This window comes from Symsagittifera roscoffensis, chromosome 1 (genome assembly GCF_963678635.1).
Source record: "Symsagittifera roscoffensis chromosome 1, txSymRosc1.1, whole genome shotgun sequence".
NCBI classification, from domain to species: domain Eukaryota; kingdom Metazoa; phylum Xenacoelomorpha; order Acoela; family Convolutidae; genus Symsagittifera; species Symsagittifera roscoffensis.
The window spans coordinates 62,198,947-62,224,707 of NC_087062.1; the positions used below are offsets into that span (position 1 = coordinate 62,198,947).

The 25,761-nt window shown below is 34.7% G+C and overlaps 2 protein-coding genes across 7 annotated transcripts in view; one reads left to right on the forward strand and one right to left on the reverse strand.

Annotated features, from left to right (window-relative positions):
* Window positions 1-25,761, reverse strand: part of LOC134846936 (zinc finger FYVE domain-containing protein 1-like) — a 436,861-nt gene that overhangs the window by 284,628 nt on the left and 126,472 nt on the right. The window lies entirely within an intron of this gene.
* LOC134846996 (uncharacterized) overlaps window positions 8,927-25,761 on the forward strand; it is a 42,050-nt gene continuing 25,215 nt past the window's right edge. Inside the window, exons 1-3 of one of the 6 annotated variants that reach the window (XM_063864499.1) lie at window positions 8,943-8,975; window positions 9,204-9,266; window positions 11,597-12,040. In XM_063864499.1, coding sequence (XP_063720569.1) covers window positions 11,729-12,040 — 312 coding nt within the window. In that variant the 5' untranslated portion in view covers window positions 8,943-8,975; window positions 9,204-9,266; window positions 11,597-11,728. Of the gene's footprint in view, window positions 9,017-9,075; window positions 9,267-11,446; window positions 12,041-25,761 lie in introns of those variants that run through there. The other 5 variants (XM_063864505.1, XM_063864492.1, XM_063864475.1 and 2 more) reach the window with 5 other exon arrangements.

Below are 25,761 nucleotides of genomic sequence, written 5' to 3' on the forward strand. Positions count from 1 at the left end.
TATAACCTGAACGCAATTGAATGCTGAGGCTTCTAGCGGCAAAACACCATACTCTGGTTCACTTTTATACTCAGCGTCTATGAAATTACAATCTATAGTGGGACCCGGCGCTTCCTCATTCTCTTGAACTAAGTTCACTCTTCGTTTTGACGAATTACAACACTTTGCAAAGTGACCACGTTTCTTGCAGAGATTACACGTATTTTCCCGAGCTGGACAAAATTTTCTTTGATCGGGACTGAAAAGATTACCACAGAAATAGCCTGATTTGTTCACTTGGTTACCCTGCGTGTTTTGTCGATTGGTTTGATTTTGAGGATAATTACGTTTTCCTCGAGACGACTGAATTGAGAAAGTAGGTTCCTGTTTAACCTTAAAAGTATTGGAAAATTGATTGTGAGTAATTAATTTTTGGAATTGTGCGGACGTGCTAGCCCTTTTTCACTTTCCAGTGCAAGTTTGAGAGTGTTATCTAAATCTGTCTTAGTCTTGTCAAGTTGCTGCTGGACATCTACATCTCGAATTCGTCCAATCAAGAGATCCTTAAGTGTTTCCCTCTCTTGACCGTTGGGCCAATTACACAGGGCAATCTGAGCACTAAGTCGAGCGTTAAGTGAAGAAAAGGTGTCAATATCGAGCATGACTATAGTATTATAGAGCTTTATACGTTCAAAAGTATAATCCCGTTCTACTTCGAACAACGTTTCATAATTTTTGTGAAATTCTCGAAACGAAGTAGCGCTAATGTCAGTGTGAGGGAATGAGTCTGCAAAGTGCCTCATTCCTTCGTTTCCTAAAGAGAAGAACCAACGGGACTTCAAGCGAGCCTCCGCCTCGTGATGAAACCAGTTTTGGCTGATTCTGGGGCCTTTTCTCCTGCGTTCGACATTCAACTCATTTACTCTTCGAATCGCCGCTTGATGTCGGAGTACTCTGTCGCTTGATGATCTTCTCCTGTAACAAGCGCTTCTGACTTCGGAGGAGGGTCATCGATGATCTCCGCGGGCTCTACGAGAAGGTCATGAGGGTTGATGTTGTCTTTTAGACCCGCTGCTAGGAAGAATTGACTTATCCAAGATTCCCTGAGAAACGGCGGACAAACAGATGGTTTTACCCAAAAGGGAGGGATAACTAACAAGGCAGTCCTGTCTTCGTTCATGATATCTGCTGAGAAGTAACGAGTCAAAACATAGTTTTTAGTAAGATGTAAATTGATAAATTAGTTGATTAGTTAGTTGCAAGGGTTAATGTTAGATACTTAGTTCCAATTTAGTATTTTATCGGTCAGAACTTTAACCGAGGAAGTAGAGACAGAAGAATTAAATATACATCTAACAGCGATGTAAGAAAACAACAGAATGACCACGCACAGCGTGGCATTCGGTATAGGCCAAATCAGTGACCTTGATTAGCGTTAATAAGTCTAAGGCTGCAGCGTGGCTGCAAAAAGAACAAGTTGAGAGCGGAGGTACCGAAGGTCGCCTCATGACAGTCAGCTCCCTACTTCTGCCTGTTTTTTTTTGGTCCTTTGCATCAAAATATGCTATGCTTTTCTGTCATTAGTTTTCAGTCATGGCTCGATGGATCTTTTATATCAGACTTGAAGTCAGCGCTACCAAAATTCTACCGCACTATCGTAATTTATGTCCTATGGCATCTTCTTTGAAGTGTTGATCAAACCTCATAATGAAAAGTCAAACTGTTACTTCTTGGAATACGTATGTAAGGTTACAACTAAAACCCACCACATGTTGGAGCATACATCCACTTTGAATTTCACTTTAATAGTAACTGAAGCTTTCAGGTAAATTGATAAGGTTTTCAAACTTTCTTATTGAAAAAACAACTTATGCCCTCGATTTGGCTCAATTTTGCGGCTTACATCTCAAGAAATACCTCCGTGATTACATTCTGACTTTTGCTCGATTGGCGTCAAAAGTGTTTCTGACCCCTTTTTACTTTTAAAAGTCTTATTAGAAACCATGTACACTGTCCTATTCTCAGGGTTTCCTCAATAATCTCTCATGCTGATGGATTTCTAAACACCCGATGAACAGTCCTCTCAAAACAATGCCCAGCTCCTAAAACCGAGTATTGCACTGGTATCAGAGGTTTTTTCTATTTGCTCCCGAAAGAGCTTTCTGCGCGAGTCGACGCTTACTTTGAAACCAAGAAAAGCTCAGGTAACGGTCTGATCGAGTTGTTTGAATGTCAAGTTAAATTAGGGTGCAGCTCAAGTGCTGCCTGCAGGACTATCGCACGATATGAGGTCTATATCTTAGAAAAAAGTTAGACCCCTTCTGCGCCCGATTCTTTTCCGTGTTGCTCCAAGTACATTGGAACCAGATCTAAACTAGTATTTATTATTGGTTATTATTATGATATTTTATCTCTATAAAATATTAAATACTAACCAATCATACTCCATCAAACTAACAACCCACTTATTTATAAGTGTTGAAACTACTTGTAGTTTCAACACGAGAACAATTTGAATTAAACTTAGAAAACAGTTGTTCTCATTCTGGAACTAACTCGCGCAAACCGGTGTACACTAGATCTATTGAGACTAGGAGATATAAGAGTAAGATTAGGATTGGTATTAGACTAAGAAGTTGCACGAATCTATCCGGCCGAAAATATGACAGCGTGACGAGCAGACGGTGTACCTTATCTGAAATTGTTCTATGAGTTCTAACCAAAAGGATAAAACTCATCTGGTGCGACCAAAAAGTCTCGAACAGACCTTAACTAACCTTTATTTAGAAAAAATAGATTAGAATTAGACAAATACAACATTTGAAAAAACAATGTTATGTGACAAAAATTTAGTTGAATGTCTCCACGACTCAATAGATCACAGCCAATTTTCCGAACAATACGAGAACTACCAGGTATTGGAAGAAGACCTCGGACAAGAGACGACGTACGACTAAGAAGAATTCTACCAATCGATTTCATGATTGTACGACAAAAACGAGATCAAACTTTTATATTTAGAATACTTCCAGCAGTAAATTTAAATTTTCGTTTACTGACATAAAATTTTGAAGAAACATCTTCAATAACCTTTCCTGGCTTTAAACCTAATAATTATACTAACGATTGATAAAACAACTCTAGTCGTTCTCCTAAAAAATCTCGAGTATTAAAAACATCTTGAAAAATTATTTATTTAAATAAAATACAAAATTAGTTAGTATAAAGCATAATTGTTAGTTAATATAAATCATCTTTTCATCCCAGCTTCATCATCTAAAATATAACAGCAAATCGCAAAACATTAACATCATCAAAACTAAACACTTAAACTTTTCTTCATTTAAACCTTTACCTAAAAGTTATCAAGGCTTATCCTTGTTTTCACTCAAATTAATTTCATTTAAAATAACAGATCATCAAGGCTTCCCTTGGATCTTTAAAATATATTCACTCAAATTAAAATAAATAATTTTATCTAAACATTCTGATCATCAAGGCTTCCCTTGGATCTTTAAATCAAATTAAACTTAATCTAAATTTCTGATCATCAAGGCTTATCCTTGGATCAAATAGAACAATTTTGTTCTCCCCTTCCCAAGTTAATTTAGTGTATAACAACCTCAAACGTCGATTTACTACCCAAACCTTTTGAAAGACCCAGAATTAACAGAAATTTTTCAAGAACTAACCATTCTAATTAGGATAAACAGTGAAGAACTTCGTTTACTCATCATTCAATTGATCCCCCTCTTAACTGACCCAGGATAGTATTTAAACTTAGTCAGTCATAAAATAGTATCTAACGAACGACTTGCGTTCTAATTATACCTGAACCTTGTGGATCGATTTACTATTCTCCAACCCTTGATCACAAATCACAACCCCTAAGTAAGATTAGGTAGGTCTATCTTAGCTTAGAATTAGTCACGAGAAAGTAAAAATCATTCTCAGGAATTTATATACGCTTTTATGTCCATCCCAACAAAACAACCTAAGTTAAGTTAACCACAAAAAATCGTAAGAACTAACAGTTTAAGACACTAGAAATCAATAACCAAATATTGCATCCATCATCCTAAACCTTATGTCAAGAGACAATTTGGGAAACAAACAAACAATCATAAAACAGAATTGTTTAATTAACGACAAAAAATATGACCAGAACACACAGACTAAAAATAGGATACACAAGAACAAGAAGACAAACACAAAGAAAGAAAATTATTAACAAACAAAAACAAATTATTAGGAAACGATTTTCAAAATTTCAAACGCAAGTACCAAAAAACTGAATTTAAAAATTGACACAAATTAAAAAACAGACACTCCGACAATGGTTGTCCGTAAATTTAAGACACCATTTTGAGCACAAAAAAAAAGTTTAAGACACAAATTGCACGAAAAACCCTCGAAAAACAGGCCAAAAATGGCACAACTTTTAATGGTCTTTGTAGGTCAAATTTTTCAACTTTTTCAAAAAAATCGTGAAATCTTATTTTGTGAGACCTAAGACCTAGCCAATAAGACCCAGATTAGTAAATAAAAGCAGCCCCAGAACATCAATATGAGAAAAATTCGCGCCCCAACCCGAATCTTTGAAATCCACCAAAAAACAAGGAATTTGGGCATACTTTTCCAATTTTTTCAAAACTAGGGTCAAAAAATCAAAACTTTAAGAACGTTGAGCCCTAGAGATGACTATTGACTATGAGTAGGATAAAAAGTTAGATGAATACATTTTAAATTGCGCTAGGGAGAAATTTTTTAAGATTTCAAAATATTGAAAAAAAAGAAACCGCAAAGTGAAAAAAAAATTGTATACTAACAGAGTTTGAGCGTAGCAGTACCTTGCTCCCCGTTAAACACGCACTGCAACCTCCACCGAACATATGGACAACTATTTATTTTTATGCTAGGGTTGCTTAACATGCCAATTAAACAAAAATACACAAGTTTATTGTCAACCCACTAAAGAATCAATATGTTTTAATCTACCACTACATACCCACGATGCTGCACACTTTCAGCATCCACAAATTTTAAAATTAGCTTCTGATACACACACTGAATGGGTTTTAAATCCAGCCAAAAATCACAACGAAATTTACCAGAAAGTAACAAAAAAATTATAGCAAAGACAAAAAATTAATTCCCAAATAAATTCCCGATTTTACCCAGCTACAAATTTAAAAATTGGAATATTTTAATTCCAAATTTTACAGCACAAAAAAAAGAATTTCTAAACAATTACAACCACTCCAAAAAGGACCGTATCAAATAATTGAAAAATCCACTGATGTAACATATAAATTTACAGACTTAAACAAATTAGAAATCGTTCAACATCGAAACAACCTTTTACCTTATTACCCGAAAGAGTACGCTCTTCGAGAACTTACTCATTTATACTCTTTTACAGGACTTAAAGTTATTCAAAATAGCTCAGCACAACATCAAAATCAAAGCACTGATATGTACCCCATTCAAAAACAATTAGATAAAAAGGACAAAGAACTTCCCAAACAAATATCAAAAAAAATTTAGACAACAAAAAAATCACTCAAACAGAAAAAAAATCGAAAATTAGAAGAACAAATTATAGCCCAAGATCAAAAACCAAAACTCCACATAGACAATCATCGCGACTTCGTAATCAGCCACGAAAAGATTACAAAACAGTCATCCAGCAATCTAAAATATTAAAGAAAGTTGAATTTCAAAAACCACTTTAAATTAATTAACATTTTCACCTCTTGAAGATATTTTCATGGACTGAACTATTTCTCATAATTTATGCGGGAAAGCACTTGAACTTCAGCCAATAAGAACCTTTGCGATTCATCACCTTATTTTTGACACGACTTCTATAGCCGACAAACAATCACCTTCAAGTGTATCTCTACTTATAACTTTAAGACCTCCAGGTCAAAAATAAGCAACCTGCTCAATTTTGACGACTGAAATAAACAAAATCTCAATATTTCGACCATCGGTTATTAACTAGAACGAAAATCAACAATATTGTCCCAGCCTAGACCTCGAAATACCCTCATGCAAATATTCAATTAGCCTTAAGAACAAAATCGACATGATCATTTAGCCTAAATTACAAATAACTCTCAAATACCCCCGATCATCCGATGAATAAAATCAAAATTAGGAAGTCCCTTAATAGCCATCCAAACTTCCCCTCACCAATAACTGTTTAAACCCAACCTACTTGTCAAAAAACCAAAGAATAACCCGACCACACTCGAATTGCTTTGGCCACTTCTCCAAACTAAATACATCATTCGCTTACTAGCTAAAGTAAAAACATCATCAGAAATAATCTACGACAATTTTACCCATATATTTTTCCCCGACGAATAAGGTAAGTACGAATTAAATAAATTATTCTAATAAATTCGAAACAAAACTAACCATTCTTGATAAATGTTTTCTCTTTTTCTTTAGTCTTCACAGGCACGACCATCAATCATCTACAAAAAAGAAAAGCGAAACGAAAAACAGCAAACTTTTTTCTAGAATCCTTCATAAGTTTAGATTAACCAATTACAATAAATGAAGCAGTAAAATTTACCCCAGAAACAGCAAAAAAATGATATATGAAATCTTTTCCCATATGCAGTAAGTATTCTTAAAATGAAAATAAATTGATAATTTCAACCCCCCAAATAAACTCGTAAAATTAATAATTTTAAAGTAGTAAATTATTAAAACTTGCTTATAAAATTAAAGCAGTACTAACCTTTTCAAAGACGCTTCTTTGTAGTTTTAAATATTCACTCGCCCACAATCATATCCACAATCGCACAGCTCGCCCACGAAGAATTGTTTAAAATATTGCACTTAACTTTTAACTTTCAATGATAACAACTCTAACCAGTTTCAACACATTTTAAACTTTCCTTTGACCCGGTTGGAAAGGAATTATTTAATAATCCAAACTAACCAACGCAAGCTTACTAAACACCACAAACCACAACCTAACAGCATGACTAAGAAAAGAAAACACACAGTACCCAAACCGGATTAAAACAAGTTTAGAACTGGATAAAATATTCTCTTAAAAATAACCGAACTAAACAAGAACGCTTTTGCGATAAAACATTAATACAAGAACATAACTAAAAACAAAATTAACAAAGATTTGTATATGTAAATAATACAATGTAGTATATAGATTACATACAGCCCAAAGACGAGCAGCAAGGAATTTGAGACAAACTGATCACACTCCAACTACGAAATGGCAAAAAAAAACCGATATGCTGCCTACAATCACTACACTCAACGGATTTAAAGTACGACTTGGCATCGCAGCAAAGGAAACCCATTGCAACAAAACAATGGCCATCTCGATGTTCAAGTATACGTACAGATCCAACTCACCAGGCACTGCATCCAAAGTCGAACTACACGACACTCTCGAATGTGATTAGACCATTCCTATTCTCTAAAGTCAACCAGATCTACACTCGTCACAACCGATCAGAAATCATAATACGATCTCCCGAAACTATCGTGATAACATCTCTTCTTCCAAACCAGAAAAAACAATATGCTCGCAACCTCTAAAGAAAAATAGCATCTTTCATCCTACACTACAATACAACATTGAAAAACTAAAACTCTCTAAACCCCGGATGGATGGAACCAGATCTAAACTAGTATTTATCATTGGTTCTTATTATGATATTTTATCTCTAGAAAATGATAATTACTAACCAATCATACTCCATCAAACTAACAACCTACTTATTTGTAAGTGTTGAAACTACTTGTGATTTCAACACCAGAATAATTTGAATTAAACTTAGAATAAAGTTGTTCTCATTCTGGAACTAACTCGCGCAAACCGGTGTACACTAAATCTATTGAGACTAGGAGATAAAAGAGTAAGATTAAGATTGGTATTAGACTAAGAAGTTGCACGAATCTATCCGGCCGAAAATATGATAGCGTGACGAGCAGACGGTGTACCTTATCTGAAATTACTTTATGAGTTATAACCAAAAGGATAATTGTTTAAAACCCATATTTGTTTTGTTTCAGGGGCGGATTGGGGAGCGGATGCCCCCTCTCTCAGGGATTCGACTCCCTGCCGACCCAAAGGGTCACCCTTCGGTACTTTTTAAGAAATCCATTTTGGCCGACCGAACCTAAATTTTTTTAATAGCGCCTTTGGCGCTTATATATACTAACTTTGAGGGGAAGCGCTCGCCAAAAAAAACGCGATTTTGTCGTCAAAATTTTCCAAAAAGTGCATAAAAACGACTTTTTTGATCTTTTTTTTCAAAAGTTTGCATGTGGCGCAGAAAATTTGGCCAAAACAGCGTCTTTTTAGTGCTTTAGGAGAGCTCGGAAAATCAATTTTGCCAAAACAGCGTCTTTTTAGTGCTTTAGGACAATTCGGAAAATCAATTTTCGAAAAAAAGGTCGTCAAATTTTTCGAAAATTTTCTAAAAATCCGCCCCCCCCCTCCCTCGAGAAAATCCTAGATCCGCCCCTGGCTCCCGGTACTGTTTTTCCAATTTCGTTGAAAACTTCTCTAGTTATAATTATTTTCTGAAATTTTTAAATGCTTATACTTTTTTCTAGCCGCTAAGCTAGGCGCAGACGGTGCAGTCTCCTTTTCATTCCGAGCATCTTTCAAGATAGCTCCGACCATCAGGTGAATCAGACGGATTTGGAGGAGGGGGCAGTTTTGATAATAATCAAATTTGCAGAATAAAAAAGTATCTTTGAGTTATTGCATTGACGCATATGGAACATCTTAATGAAAAATGCTTTGATTGTCTGATTTGGTTTCATTTTTCGTTTACGTCTCTGATCCGTTTTGTTTAGCATAGTTATTTTGCGTTTTAGAAAAATCAAATCTTTTTGTCAAACAAAATTACGTTTTTGTCATTGCATTTTTGTCGTGCTATTTTTCATAGATATTGTTTCGTGCTGCTATAATATAAAAAGATTGTTTTTGTTCATTAAGAGTATAGCTTTATGACAATTGACTACACTAGAATCACCTGCAGTGACAAAAAAAAGGATGAATAATGATAAAATAAAATTGAATTATATACATATCTTAGATAGTTTCAATATTTTTCAGTTTAAACAGCAAAATTTTGACAAAATTATTTAAAAATAGATTCTAACAAACATTTTGTGGTTTTTTATAACCTTTATCTTATAATAAAACAGTAAATAACTTTCTGCAGGTTGAAGTGGATGTCCTACCGACTATTCGCACTGAAATTCCATGGATAAAAAATCGATTTACTGTTAAGTTTTATTGTCAGTGTCTAACAAAGTGAAAAATAATTGATTATTGCTTGGTGATATTGCTTTTATTCAATAAAGCATCACAATCTATTGCAAATCAATTATAATCAATTAATTTTTACTCTTATAGATAAAGAAAATGAAACTACATAATAATATTTTTCCCCAGTTTATTGGGATGCGAAATTCAACGCAAATTAAGTGTTTTCTACGTTTTAAACTATGTTTTAAGTTGGTTAATTCTCGGGGTTAATTTTTTCTGTGCAACATTGGTTTTTGTAAGTGTTTTTATGTTACGCAATTTTTTTGAATTTTGCCTCTTTGCGCCCCTCCGCAACTGAACCACCTCCCTCTACCGGGTTGGTTCAGTTTTGGGGGACAAAAGGCCAACCGTTGGGGTGAGAAGGGTTGTAAGGGGGCAAAGGTTAAAACATTAGGGGGAGGGGAGAAGTTAACGGATTTGTTTTGCAATTTGAGAAAAATAGAATTAGAAATTAGGTAGGCCATACCCTCGCTTTGCAAAGATTCCGCATAACTTTTTTGATTAACGCAGAAATTCTTGCAGCAATTTGAACAAATTATAATTGGTTTTGAATTGAAAAACATAATTCGTTTCGAATTCTAAACATGATCTCAGTATGAGCAATTTCTCTGAATGGATTTTTGATTTTTGTTATGTCTGTTGATATAAATTATTGGCCAAATTTAGAGTTTCATGGGCAATAATTTTAATGGTTTATATAGGCTAAAAATTTTTTACATTATAATCAATTCTGATGACCCATTCAACATGAGAACGGGTTTTAAGGGGATTTTAATCTATTTTTTTAAAATCCATTAGAGTCCATTATAGTTTTTTAAAACCCATATTTGTTTTGTTTAAGGGGCGGATTTAGAGGGGGGCGGGGGGAACGGATGCTCCCCTCTCAGGGATTCGACCCCCTGCCGACCCTAAGGAATCCAGTTTTGGGCGCGACCTACCATAAAATTTTTATAAGGGCGCCTTCGGCGCCAATATATACTAATTTTGAGCGGGGAGCGCGCGCCGAAAAAACGCAATTTTTTTCGGTCAAAATTTTCCCCAAAAAGTGCCTAAAAACGCCTTTTTTGGCCTGTTTTAAAAATGTTGCCTGCGGCGCAGAAAATTTGGCCAAAATAAAAACAGTGCTTTGGAAGAGCTGGAAAAATCAATTTGGCTGACCTAAAAAAAAGGAAAAAGAAGGTCGACAAAATTTTCGAAATTTTTTTTGAAATTCCGCCCCCCCCCCCCCCCCTCGAGAAAATCCTAGATGCGCCCCTGTTTTGTTTTATTAATAAACGATCATTTTTATTCAAAAAATCATGCAAATCAATTTGTTTTGATGTGATATGTTTACTCTAATTTTTGCAGCGCTCTGCAAAACTGGAACCCGAACAAACATGTTCATATCCCCCGTCCTTTGAAATCCGCCCCTACTTTTACACCGCCACGGCCCCTTTCACGCCACATGACCTTTTGTTAGAAGAAAACTTTACGCAAAAACTTTAAAAGCATTGAGCCGGCCCCACTCCCCCACGTTTCCCCTCCCTCACTCCCAGTTTACTAACCCACTCCCTTATTTTACCCCAACCCCAACCCCCTTAGACCCCACAAACGCCAATTACTCGCACCACCTTTATCCCCATCCCCTTCAGTTACCTGCAACAAACCCCTCACCGTAAATGTGGGAGAGGCGGTCTTAACCAGGGGGGTGGCTAAGGGGTTGGGGCTACACATATGCGGGGGATAAGGAGGGAAAGAGGGACGGGAAAGATAAATCTGGATAAAATGGCTCTATAATATAACGGCCAGCAGAAATAGCGAAAATGTTAAAATAATTAAAAATCGAAAAATTGGAAATCACTTAACCATTTTGTTAGCTAGAGTAAAGCTCACCTTTGCCTTTTTTCAAAAAATAAGTATAAAAATTTTATAAAAAAAAACTATTATAATCCATTATAATCGATGACAACCGATTAAAATGAATTTTTGTTGACTTGAAAAAAATTTTAATTAATTTTGAATGAATTATACTCGATTGTTTTAGATTTTTATGGATACAAAATGTAAATCCAATATAATCCATGTTTTAAGCATAAAACTTCAGTGCGGGTTAGCTTGGAAGTTTTATAAATAGATTTTTAAAAAAACATCAAAAAGGGCTAGTTAAAACTTCGAGTTTTGTCTCGAGAAAAAAAAACCATCCCAAGTACAATTGTTCTGTCACTTTCTACAATATTTGTAACAATGTGAAACTATTGCTGAGAAACTGGCAACGCTTTTTTTTACTATCCATTTTTGCCATTGCAGTGTCAAAAAGTGATCCAGCTGGTAATTAAAACTAAACAGTTGGCGAAAACCATAAATTAGATATTCCCAATTTTGGTTTCATAATTTTTTCATTGTCAAACTTTGCCTTCAAAACGGCGGAAAAGTTTCACGATGAACTTCGGAAGCCGATTCAGAAACCGATTTTATTCAATTTCGATTGGTTTCAACTTTATATTAATATTAATTGTGTTTATCGGTGCTGGTTATTATACCAAATTGAAGACTTCACAGGGCGAAACATGGAGGTCGGACACAGCTGCAGCTAATTTTCAAAAACAGCTTCAGTTAAAACAATGGGACTACTTTGAAATAAATGACACTTTTGTAAATGAGAACTGTCAATTGGAGTACAAGATCTTAGAGTATTTGGACATGAGTAAGAAGACACCTCAGATTTGTGCCGCCACAGAAGCCGAAGACGGGGCAAGTGTGTTTTGTACGACTTATTCGCCACATTTAAGACCAACTTAACATCTCTTGTGCGCCGTATGGTATCCCGCATTTTTGTTTCAGATCTTAGATCAAGTGAACAGTTTTCCCCTAAATCAATTGAGGGAGGAGGATAGTTCACTTGGTTGAAAGCGTTCATTTTGTGCCAATTAGTCATCAGCATTTTCCAGGTTGTCTTTTTTTTCAAACTCACCTTTTATTTTGAAATGGTGATCGTTAAACTGGTTAATCATGGCAAAAATTGCTCTTATTAGCCGATATATTCAAGATGAGCCTTACCAAAAAAGAAAAGATGTTCACATTTTTTCTGATTACTTTTTGGGTGTAAACTTTATTGCGTCACAAAGCATTCATAGGATTACTGATCAATGTGGGGTCGGACTAACTTTTGATCAGTGTCGTTCTTTTTCGGTGGATGAGTTCCCTCCTTTAAGCAATTCCCACGCTGTTACTATTTTACTGTTTCAACCGCCAAAGTTATAGGCGAAGCTTTGCCGAACAGGAGTACAATTTCAAAAACTGATTTTATTTGATTTTGAAACCAAGTAAAAATGCTTTTGACATTCTTATTATGAAATTTATGGGCAGAAAACGGCAAAAAGTAGAAAAAAAATCAGCTTGAGGGTAAATTAGGTAAAATACTTCTTTTTGACCGGTTTACCAGTTTAGTTTTAGTATCTTGCATTTTCTTGTAATATCAATCTAGTTTTGTATAACTAGATTCAGTTTTCTTGTAATACAAAACTTCCAATTTCAGTTTTCATTATTTAGAGATTTAGGAGGGGGGGGGGGGGGGGGAGGTAGGTAGGGAGGGTATAACCGAAAAGACACCATGCGGGTAAGTGTTCGCACGTTTTAAAGTTCGTCACAGAGTCGTTCGTTACTAAATTTTGATTTTTTTCTTCGTGTCTTCAATAGTTAGTCATTTTTGTAACTTTTTTGTTACGTTTTCAATTAACATAATTAGGTTCTTAGTTTTTTTCTGACTTTTACTTATCCTCCCATTCTCCAAATAACACCATCCCTCCACCTGTGTGTAGTTGAAGCAAATACGAGATTTTTTAGCCCCTTTTTAGCCCCCTCCCCCCAGTTCCGTATACAGCACATTTCGTTGTATTCCTGGATGGCTGGGAGGAATGGGTTCAACAACTTTGAGGGGGGGGGGGTGCTGCACATTGGGGAAATAGAGATTAAAGTCGTGGATTTGAGGGGAATAAGGGGAGGGCACCAAAGGAATGGGGGCGGCATTACCGTCGGGGGGAAAGGGTTAAGTCGGGAGTGTAAGGTTACTTTGGGCGGAGGAAGTGAGGATCGGAGCAAGGTTATTGCACTATCGTTCAGCTTTGTATATTATTATTACAATAGCAATCAGCTTAGTGTAATATAACGAATCTTCTTTTTTTCTAATCTAACTCGCGAATTAAAAGTGTCCTCTTATTTGGAAATATCGAAATATTAGAAATTATTTGGAGTGGTTAAGATATAGGTGGAAGGTTCGAATCTCAAGCGTGGATTTTACTAATTCGAGGCTCATTTCTAATTTTGTAAATCTTACTAATTCGAGGCTTATGTCTAACCGTTGTGAATCATACCATTCTATTCTTAGTCATTTAATTAATCCGTAAATTACTCTAACTGGTTAGTTTAGCTTTGAACTTGATATGCTCATTCTATCCGGCGGTGCTCTCTCACTTTTTAATGTTTTAACTTTGAGATTAATTCACTTTTTAAGCACGTTTTATCTGTATATAAGTAGAATTAGCTGTAACAAAGAATTATTTTATCATGGCGCAGTCAAACAGTAACGAATCAAGAATCAAACGTGAGAGGTATACCTTCACTTTGGCAAAATCACACGGTGGTTCCACCAATTCCCTGGGAGGAATGGAGCGACTTATTTCAACTAGCAATAATCGCAAAAAAAAATCGATATCGAAAATCTCCTAAATCCAACGGAACGATATCATCCACTTCCACCAGCACTAGAAAATCCACCGAAAAACGAAGCCGATTCTCAAAAAACATCTCGTTTAGAAAGGAAAATCCGTGAACGAAAGAGGTACGATGATGAAGAAATGGCTTCAATAAAGTCAGAAACTAAGAAATTCAACGGCATGAGACTAAAATAGGTAGACAAGAAACTCAGGTCCATACTCTATTTTGCCCTTGGAAACGAAAGAAAGAAAATATTTGGCCAAAAGTGTTTTTATCAATAATATGAAGAACTCAGACATGCAACGTAAACTCCTCACGGAAACTTTACCTCCCCTAGAAGCATTAAATGTGGCCTTGATCGACAAAAAGGGAATAACGAACCACATGAAAATGACGAGTACTTTTAAATTCAACGGATATTCCTCCAAAAAATCTTTTAATCATTTTAATGTAGAAACAGAACCTACCCTAAACATTGAAAGGAACAACACTTGCATGAAATGCGGCCGAACTTTCTCCAAAGGACATCTGACAGTATGCCCCGCAAAAGATACAACTTGTACATCTTGTAAATATCGAGGACATTTTACCAGACTTTGTAAATCAGGCCGAAAAATGTGAATATTGTGGATAGCCAAAATGTACATAATACAGAGTGTAATTATCCTTCGGAACAACCGCATGTAAATAACGACCGTGTAGATAGAGAATGTTGTGGAGTAATCAACGCATGGTCGGAGTCCGGACAGAGTGATAACGATAATTACTCTGTATTAAATGTGACAACTATCTGCGGCAACCAAAGAAAAGAATTGAAGAAATTACTAAACATCGGCCTATGAAAAGAAAATCAAGTGATTCTTAATATCCAACTGGATTCAGCTAGCCCTGTGAGTTTCCTTAAGCAAAACGTCTCACACGAATTGAAGTTACGAGACCCCTATGTGAAGATTTATCCACTGGATCAGGCCACTAAAGAAATCTACTGTGGATTTACTGATAATGCAATCAATATCACTGGAAAGGTAATCTTACCTTTTTTCTCAAGTGGATGGTCGCACAGGGAATGCCATTTCTTCTTAACAAAAGGACACGAAAAAAACATCCTGGGAAATGACAATTTGCCAAAAGTGGGAATAGAAGTATTCCAAAAACATTTTCCACTCTACACCAACAAGAATACTTGTAAATCTATCAATTTAATTTTATCAATTGACAAAAAGAATAAACTAGACATGATATCCAAGACTTTCAAACAGTTATTCCTTCGGATCGGAAAAATAAAAAACCAAACAAAAATAACGCACTTCCATGAACCGCTAAAAACCAATTCAACTAAAAGGCAGACGCGTTCCATTACACTTACTGGACTCAGTAAAAACAGAATTAAACAGACTCAAATCCGATGGGCATATTAAAAAATTAGTAAGCTGTGACGAGGACACATTTATTAGTCCGATAGTTATCACTTGTAAAAAGGACAAATCGATAAAGTTAGCCTTGGATTCAAAACTCATTAATAAACAAATTTATAAAACAAATACCAGTTGCCCAATATTCAAGAAATAGTCGGCATTTTAGCATCACAAAGTTCAAACGTTTCCGACGGAGAAGTGTGGTTTACCAGCTTAGATTTAAAAAATGCACACAGTCAACTTTCTCTGGACAATTTTACTAGCAGCCAATGCAATTTTAGCCTGGTAGGTGGAGATATAACCGGCTTAAATTAGTTCTTAACTGGTTTTTATGGACTCGGCGATAATTCAAATGAATTTCAAAGAGTCTTGGACTCAACACTTGGAAGAATTCCTTTTACTAATTGTCACCTCGATAACATTTTAGTCGCTTCCAAAGGAAGTTTTAACGACCACAAGAAAAGTGTTTACAAAATTTTATATACTCTAGATAGTTACAACTTTGCAGTTAAATGGGCAAAATGCAAATTCTTCCATAAAGAAATTGAATGGCTTGGTTTTAAAATATCGAAATCAGGAATTGCTCCCTTAATTCACAAAACTAAAGCGATCAAAGATATCCCAAAATTTAAAAGAATTAGGATCGTTCTTCGGATCAACTAACCAATACATCAAATTTGTACCGAAATAAACATCCCTTGGAAGTCCTTTAAGACCTCTTTTAAACCAGAAGTCAACTTTCCTATGGAACGAAGACCATACAAAAGCGTCCGAGAAAATAAAACTAGAAATAGTTAATCTTACAGAAAACACACATTTCGATGTTAACCGCTCTACGAGAGTAAAAACAGACGCTTCACTTGGGAACAACTCCACGGGAATGACTGGAAAATAGTATCGTTTGCTTCACGATTTTTAAACCCACACGAATCTAAATACTCAACGAACGAATTGGAATTACTAGAAGTTGTATGGGCGGTAGAACATTATAAAAATTATCTTTACGAATCCGAATTTGAAATTATTACCGACCGTAAAGCCCTCTTTTCGGCTTTATCACCAAATCACGGAAACAAAACTTATCACAGTCGCTTAACAAGATGAGTAGATCGTCTTTTACCGTTTAATTTTACTATAAAACACTTAGCAGGAGAAGACATGGTTTTACCGACCTATTTTCAAGATCGCATTTGGGAAAAGCAATTTCCTCATCCCATTATGACAAAGAGTTTGTAGTCGCAACTACTAAAAGTTATATAAAGCGCTTATTCCGCTGGATAACGATAATTCATTATGCAACTCCATTGGTGCAAAATCGGAAAATTCCAATTACATATTATTACGTAATCACGCGCTAATCACAGCTCTTAAATTCATGAATTCATCTACTGCAATTTGTAATCAAAATCACTATAGAACTGAACTCTGCAATTCTAAATGCTTTCCTTCGGATTTTTCAAACATTGACTCAACAAAAATTTCTTTATCAAATTCAGCTTTTATTTATTTCCTAATTCTTAATTGTAGTTTAATTATTAATCATAAGGATCTTAAAATTGTAAATAGCGTAGATATGTTGAATAATCAAATTGTAATTACCCCTTCTACTTCGGCATACAGGTCACAACCGATTATCAAATTTCTTCCTAACATAAAAAACTAGTGACCAAATATCGAGAAAAAATAAAATTGTCTGAAAATCCCTTGGACTTCAACTCGTTATTTAATGCAAAGTTGGTCGCCCTATTAACAGAGGACGATGAAATGTTAAGTCCAATCGTTAGAGCCCTCCAAAACAAAGTAGAAATGATTAATGCAATTTCACATTACTTGCATCAATTCTCTAAAGACCTTCATGAATCCGACGGATTACTGTATATGGATGGAAGATTGGTTATCCCATTAACCCTTCGAAATGCTGCACTGAAGACCTTACACGAGTCCCACCCCGGCCAATTCGGTATGAATTACCTAGCGCAATATATATCGTGGCCTCATATAAACCGTCAGATTTTTTTCCATGGGATTAACTGTTCGCAATGCACTCAAACTGGTAAGAATAGAATAAGTGTTATACCTACTACTTAAACTAGCGAACTTTCACCATTATCCGAACTTAGTGCGGAACTTGATCTTAATTTTGCAGGCCTATTAGACAACTCCTGGGGAATGAATAAATACATCCTATTATGTATAGACAGATACTCAAAATTTCCTTCTGCTAAAATTACATCTTCAATGTCATCAAGCACTATAATCGAATTCCTTCAAGATTATTTTGACCTCCATGGGATTCCTAATTCTATTCGTGTCGACCACGAGTCTTGCATTGCTAGTCAGGATTTGAAATTGTTTTGTAATTCTTTTAATATCAAATTAATATTTGTACAGCTGGGGATCATCGTTCTAACGGCCTTGTAGAAAAACTTGTACATACTGTAAAAATAAATTATTAGCAATGTCACTAGATCAACAAAATCTACTTTACAACTCGGTATCTCAAAAATTATCTGGAATTTACGCTCTCTTTTCAGTCAAAAATAAAATGTTCACCTTTCGAAATACATTTTAAAAGAAAACCGAATACGACCTGGAAACAATTGGCATCTAGTAAAATATCCGGGGGTTTTTTAGACAAAAGGAAGTCAATCCTAAGCGAAGAAAGAGCTTTCGACTGGAATGCCGTTGACTGGATTTAAGACGGCTACAAGGATAGTTTAGTTCCAAAGAACAACCAGTCGCCAGTGGAGAAGGGATACGATTCGGATTACCCTTCAGCCTCGGAACCTTCTTCTTCCCAATTACCTCTACATAGTCCTTTTAAAGGTAAAATTCTACGAAAGACCAAAGGAAGCATAAACGGGCACCCCTTCTATAATCAATTTGGCCAGAAAATTACAAGTGTATCAAAATCTACGGTAGAACTAACTGACGGAAAAATCATTAGAAAATCGGACATCGCTATCCCAAAGTCTAAATCATCTACAATCCGTTCTTTTAGAGGAAATATTTCTTTTCCTTCACTTACTAAACCTGATTTTCAAGTAGGTTCAAGAAGGACTTCTAAGCCAAAGCCTCAGCAGACGCGGAAAATAGGTCCTAAAACAAGACGACAGATAGAACTGGCTACTCCTTACAACACGAGGACTAGAGAGACCAAAAAAAGCGAAATCCTACAAGTTCAGACAAACCCTAAATAAAGCCCCGACTTCTAACACCGGTTATTTAGCAGGTGATGAATCCATGTTCATTCCGTCTGATACATCCGACATTAGCGATTGGGAGTGTATCGCGGGCGGTTTTCCCTGCAGGGACCTGATTAGAGAACGCCTCATTTTGGATAACCACATTTTTCATGAACCGTCTACCTCATCTTTAGACCCTCAAACACCAAAAACTAACATAAAACCTGAGACTTTAGATGAACAGCCTCAAACGGTGGATCCTTTGGAATGCCCACTCAGCATAGTACCAGCAGGACATAATACAACTATGCCTCAATCAGCTAAACCCCCCTTACAGTGACGACATAAGCTTAAACGTTCCGACGGATAAAAGAAAGAAAATGGAGCGAGACAATTCAGTAGACTTTCCGATTTTTCGAAATCGCAGATTCCTCAGACGACAATGCTACCGCTAAGGATATCCATCCAAAGGAGACCACTACTACCGGTAAAGATTTATCTTACGATGCTCGAGTCGAAATGTTGGACCTCCCCAACTCAATGGTAACAGGTTGTACATAGATATTATAGACGAGAACGACATTCAACCTGGCTCCTCGAAAAACCCTATACCATTTGACAAAAATGACCGTTCTGGCTCCTCTCCACCAAACAGTACAAAAAATCCTTCGGACAGACAGACCCATATCTTCGACATTTTATCGGAGGAAAGTACACCTGGCTCGGCGATCTCATCATCTTCAGATCCAATTTCTCTGATTTCGACTGACGAATCCCTAAGAGACGCGGTGAACAGTTTCGACAATTTTATAGATTTGGACAGCGAAATCTTTAATGCGGAATTAGAGAAATTCATGGAAGGTGACAGATAAACTAAAACTCAAACTCTTGTGATAGCTTTTCACTTAGTCTCCAAGTGCTTCCTTACAGTGCAGTTAGGAATTAACGTTCCCTATTTTTAGTTAGTCTAGTCTTGACCATAATCCACCGGAGCCGTAAATTATACTGTTCTTACCAATCAGTCACTCCTTTGTAGTATTGAAATTTCTACTGTTGTATTGGGCGTTATTAAATTTTTCATTTGTCGGTACACTCCTTTAGGGGGAGAAAAGGGTCAGTTATCATGCTATTAATTTATTGTTATTTTTAAAGCAGTTTAATGTTTTTTCCCACTAAGAAGAATGTTGTGAATTCTATTCTTAGTCTTTAATTAATCCGTAAATTACTTTAACTGGTTAGTTTTGCTTTGACCTTGATATGCTCATTCTCTCCGGCGGAGAGAATGCTCTCTCACTTTTTAATGTTTTAACTTTGAGATTAATTCACTTTTTAAACACGTTTTATCTGTATACAAGTAGAACTAGCTGTAACAAAGAAACATTTTATCACTAGCTTTTTAAATCTTACCAATTCGAGGCTTATGCCTAACTTTTCTTGTAGCACTTTATAGAGCTGCTTTCTGTCGTGTTCTCGCTACTGTTTGCGAAGCAAAGCTTCGCCTCTGTGTTTAACATTGCTTTTTTTTCAAATTTTGAGTGGTCTTAGAATTCAAATATGCTGTATCATCAAAACGTTTTGCAACAATTTGTAATCTTTCTGCATTAACCGAAATCAAATTGCAGTACGGTGAGAAACCAAAATAAATGTTAAAAATAATTTTTATGAGGGTAATTTTTTTTGTTTTAAGATAACCATGGACTTTTTCTGATTGATATCGTTGTCTGAGAAAAAAATGGGAATGGATTATATAGAAAGCTTCTTTGACAACAAAAATCTTTTTTAATCATTTTTTCCACTTTTATAGAGCTGCAGGAGGTTTTTTTCCAGCAAAATAGGTTAACATTTAATTCTATATTTCTTTTTTTTCTAATATTCCGAAGGAAAATTAAAAAATCAAGTTAATATCTTCCACTTCATCATTTAATTCAGATTAAATTTGCTAAGCTCTGCATTTAAAATGCTCGATTCTGATTGGCTGCAAAATCTCACCTGGAACCAAGTTAACATCAACCCAGATAATGTGATAATTTCGTTGTTAATAAATTCAGTGCCATTGTCTTTGACTACGATTTTAGCTATCCAGTGTTCGTAGAGTGTTGTTTATGCATAGTAAGCATTACAATGGGGTACTGGGTTGAGTGCTACATAGTGTGTAAATGCATCAGCAATGACCATTATTAATGAGTTTCTTTCTGAGGATGGTGAAATTGGTCATTTTGTGTCAAATGAGATTCTATGATTGAAATATAGATTTTGTCCTTTAAAGTCTTTTTTTTCTGCAATTTGTTTTTGATTTGGGTAGGGTTTATTTGTTTGACATAGTATACAATCGTTGCATAATACTTTAATCCAAATTGGTGCATTTGGGAATTAAAAATGCTGGTTAAATTTGGAGTATTTCTTTTCTGATCCTGAATGTCCTTTAGTGTGTAGGGTATGTGAATTTTTGAATGCGATTAACATCATCATTAAAGGTAGCCAAGGTACTTTAAAATCAGGTGTTTGATATTCTAAAATATCTGTGTTTTCATTTATAGTGGAATTATTGAAATTTCTGAAGTATCTAAGGATTGTTTTGTTTTCTAAAATTGTGGTATCAGCTTTGGTTGGTTTAGTTTTATATTTGTGCCCTGATTTTAGTTGTCTGATGACTGAGTCAAGGTTTTGATATTTCTGTAATAATTCTAGTGTAATTTTTTCTGTTGCTGGTAGAAAAATGTTTTCTACTTCTATTTTTATAGGGGTATTGTGTCAAGTGGGTCATGTAGGCTAAAAAATTGGTTTATCGGGTATTTTGAGTCATTTGGTAGCGGTCCTGATAAATGTATTGTATCAGTTAGAATTTCCTTTTCTATTAAAGGGAATGGGTCCTTTTTGTGTGGTTGTTGTTTAATTCGTTTTTGTTGAGTATTATTTTTGATCCAATGTGAAAATGGAATCGGCCTAAATGTAGATGTGCCTAGTAAATCAACTTCGTAGTGGTTGTTTTGACAATCTAAATATAATGGGAATTGTTGTAGAATGATTATTTGTGATTGATCTATGTCAGTTTTTTTTCTGCATATTTACTTTCCAATCGTGGTGAAGTTTCATCTTTAGCAAGATGAAATTTTATATTTTGTGGTATTTCAACTCTTGTTTTTCTTGTAAGTAGTTCAGTTGGTGTAATTCTACTAAGAGTATCGGGTAGTGCAAGGTTTTTTCCTGCTGTCCATACTATGTGTAGGTTTGGAAATTTCAGTAGAATTAATTGAAATCTGTAAACTCTATGGTTTGGATTTGATTTTTGTGTAAAAAGAAATGTAATAGGTTTGTGATCCGTAAACAAAAGTGTTGGATGTTTTGATATTCTGTAAGAGTATCTATGATAGCTGTGCATTCTCTCATAAAAGTAGAGAGTCTTAATTCAATTTGTGTAAATAGGAGAGAATTTGCTGATATGAGATTCATTTTATTTGTTCCATTGTGGGATTGTAGTAATGCTGCACCGACGCCAAAATTTGAAGCATCGCACATTGCATAAAATTACATCGCACATTGCATCGCACATTGCTAATTCAGCTTGGGTAAATAGGCGAGAATTTGCTGATATGAGATTCCTTTTACTTGTTCCATTGTGGGATTGTAGTAATGCTACACCGACGCCAAAATTTGAAGCATCGCACATTGCATAAAATGGTTGATTGGGATCTGGGATTTTGTTTGAAGTTTGTTCGGTGAGAAGTTTTTTGATTTCTTCAAATCGTGTTTGATGTTCTGTTGTCCATTCAAAATTAGTTTTTTGTCTAAGAATGTTATAGAATGGTCTTAAGTATAACTGCATTTTATAGACGTATTTATCTAAGAAATTTAACAGTCCAAGGATTTCTTGGATTTCCTTTTTGTTTGTAGGTGGCTGGAGTTTTTGTATTGCATCTATACGTGATTTCAATGGGGGTGTTTTTCTCTATAATGTGTCCAAGAAAATTTTACGCGTGTTAAGAAAAACTGTGATTTGTCTGGGGCTGCTTTCATGTTTTCGTTTTGTTGTATTTGATGATATTTTTCTAGAACTGCCAACATTTCATCTTTGGTTTGTGATAACATAAAGACATCGTCTAAGTATGTAATCGCATTTTTTTCTTGAGTGTAAGTGGTCTAAAAATATTAATCATAAATGATGAAAAAGTTGCTGGTCCTATGAATATGCCATAGAATAATCGATTGAATTCGTATTGTTGATTTCCGATAATAAATTGTGTTAATCGTCGTGATTGTTCATCTAGGGGCATTTGATTATATGCACTATTCATGTCTGCGGTTATGAAGTATTTACCGTTTATTTTTGTTAAAATTACTTGAATTGGTTCTATTGGCCAATTACATTTAGATTCATGAATGAGTGAATTGAGATATCTAGCGTCTAGAAGTGATTTTCCTTTGACAAGAATAATAACAGGGTTCATAAAAGTGTTTACTTTTGACTGTTCTTCTTTTTTACTGGAGATATGATTTCATATTGTTCTAGAATGTCAAGTAACTTTAGATCTAGGGGTGAATTGATTTTTCCAACGTCGAACTTAGATGTGGCGTACACTGTTGGATATCTTAATAGTAAGTCGGCTAATTTGTCAAGTTCTTTCTGTGTTCTTTGAGAGTGTTGAAAATTGAACATTGTCAAAAATTTTTGTTAATCTTCTGTATAGTGTGAAATTTTGAATGTAAGTTTAAAAAAAGGTGTTTTTGTCAAATAGTCTGTGTTTTTTTTTCGTTGCTTATTATATTATTTGTTGATAATTGTTCGTCAAGAATTGTGGATTGACATATATCTAATAGTTGTAATATATTATTTACTCTATATGCTAGTTCTTTTGCGGGAGAAGTCTTTGCATTGGTTTCGCAATATGCTAAGAGTATTGGAGGTAGGGTTATTCTATATGATGAATTATTATATAAATGGAGAGAAATTATATCGGAGTTTGAGTTTTTCATGTATTTTATGGATGAAATTGTTACTCTAAAAAATATGTGAATTGGTCTAAATTCAAGGTCAGACAAATAGAGGTATTTTCTGTTTTGATTTTTGTCAAATTGATGAACTTGTTTGATCGGAACTTCATAAATGTATCCTGAGAGTTGTTTAAGATGTTTTCTTTCTTTATTATAAATGAGAAGATTGGTGGTTGTTTGTTCATTCTTTGGAAGAATGTTAAAGCGGTGTTATGCATTCTTTTAAATTTATCTTTCATATTAATTTTGCTGTCTAATAATTTGATAGTTGGTATGTATTTAGTGATGAATGGAACTCCAATAGTATTGTGTTTTATATCTGTGATGTGGAAGGTTTGTTTAATTGGTTTATTTAGGAGTTTGTTTTGTTCTATTGTTTTAGTAGGAACAAGGAAAAGTTGGATTTTTCCGTAGTTTGTTAAGGTTCAGCCTTGTGGTGTTGCTTGTCTACTGGCTGTTTTCACAGGTGTTAGTTTTGGATGTAAAATTTTGATTTCATTCCAAGTTGGAATGTTATTAATATTTGATTCTGCTCCAGAGTCTATTAAAAAATCAATTTCAAGGTCTGGTGGTTGAAATTCTTTATTTTTTGGGTTTTCTAAGAGAAATGGTTTTGTCTAAGCTTTTTCTTTTGGTGGTTCTTTTGGTATATTTTGGTATGTATGACTTGTGATAGAACATGGTACTTGTTCTTTTTCAAATTTGTGTAATATCGTTGCATCATTTGCTTCTTGCTCTATTGGTATGTTATTACTTCTAGTTCTAGAGTAAAAATTTAAAAGAAATTCCATATGGTTTTCATAGACATGTGAATGAAATGGTTGTTCGTACGTGTCAGTTTCATAGTGATTTTCAACTTTTATCATGTTGGCTAAAATTGTGTTTTCTGTATCGCTTTCACTGTCTGTAGATTCGCAATTAATGTGATTTAATTGTAATTCAGTACTTTCCGTATTATCAATACCAGGGGGGTCTGAATTGCTTTCTTCTTGATTTATTTGTCTTTGATGTTTTGATGTATTTGTTTTGGGAATCGGGATAACGTGTATTATTTCTATGTGATGATTGCGAGTAGTTTCTTTGTTTATTGTTATAGTTTGAATTCCTTTTTTGTGAGTTATCTCGTGATCTCTTTTGATAATTGTTGTAATTAGATCTTTCGTGATTTGATCTGTTGTTTGAGTAATCTCGTGATCGATTGTTTTGATATCGTTGATTTCGATTATTTGAGTAGCTTCTGTTTCTATTGTTGGAATAATTTCTATTTATTGATCTATTATTTGAATAGTGTCTATTCCTAGAGTGTGAATAGGAACTAATATCAAATGAATAGTCTGGTCTGTTTGAGTTTGATCATGAATAATTATTTCGATATTGAGTATTTCGACTATATGATTGACTATTTCAGTTTTGTGAGAAATTACGTGAATTTCTTTGGTCTGGTGATCTACCTCTATAGTTAGATGGTGATTGATGTCTTGAATAATTTGAACTGTTTAGAAGTGGTTTTCCAGAACTCTGTTTACTGTGAATATTTTTATTTATTAAATTTTGATCTTTTTTTATGTATTGATAAAATGATTTGCTTGGCTCCTTGTACTTTTGAGGTTTATTCTGGTTGTCTTGTTGTTTTGTCTGCATTCAGCAATGCTATTTCCGTATCTTCGGCAATAGTTACACCAATTTTTGAGTGATGTTTTACTTTTAAAATTTGGGTTTTTCTCGTATATGTTCAACATTTTAGTGATTTTTCGGATAGATCTATATCTGAGTTGTGTATATTATTTATGTGTTATAGTGGTTTGAATATTATTAAAATATTGTAGTTTGAGATTTTCTGTTTCTTCTAGTTTCATAGTGATTTCTGCTTGTTCAAGTTATTTACCAGTTTTCTAAAATCTAAATCTGGTTCTCGAATTGAGGTAGGATGAGATGCTCTCTTTTTGATTGATATTTTTTGTAATTGAAGTGTTAGAGTCATCATTAAAATAGTGTCATTTTTGTGTTTTTATAATCATCAGTGTTGAGTGAATATGCTTTTTGGACTAGTGTTTCGATCCTTACTACTAGTTGATTGATCGTTTCGTTTGGTAGTCTACAAATTTCATTGCATAAAAGTCTTTGATGCTGTTTGTTCCTTTCTGGATCAAACATTTTTGAAAATTCTTGT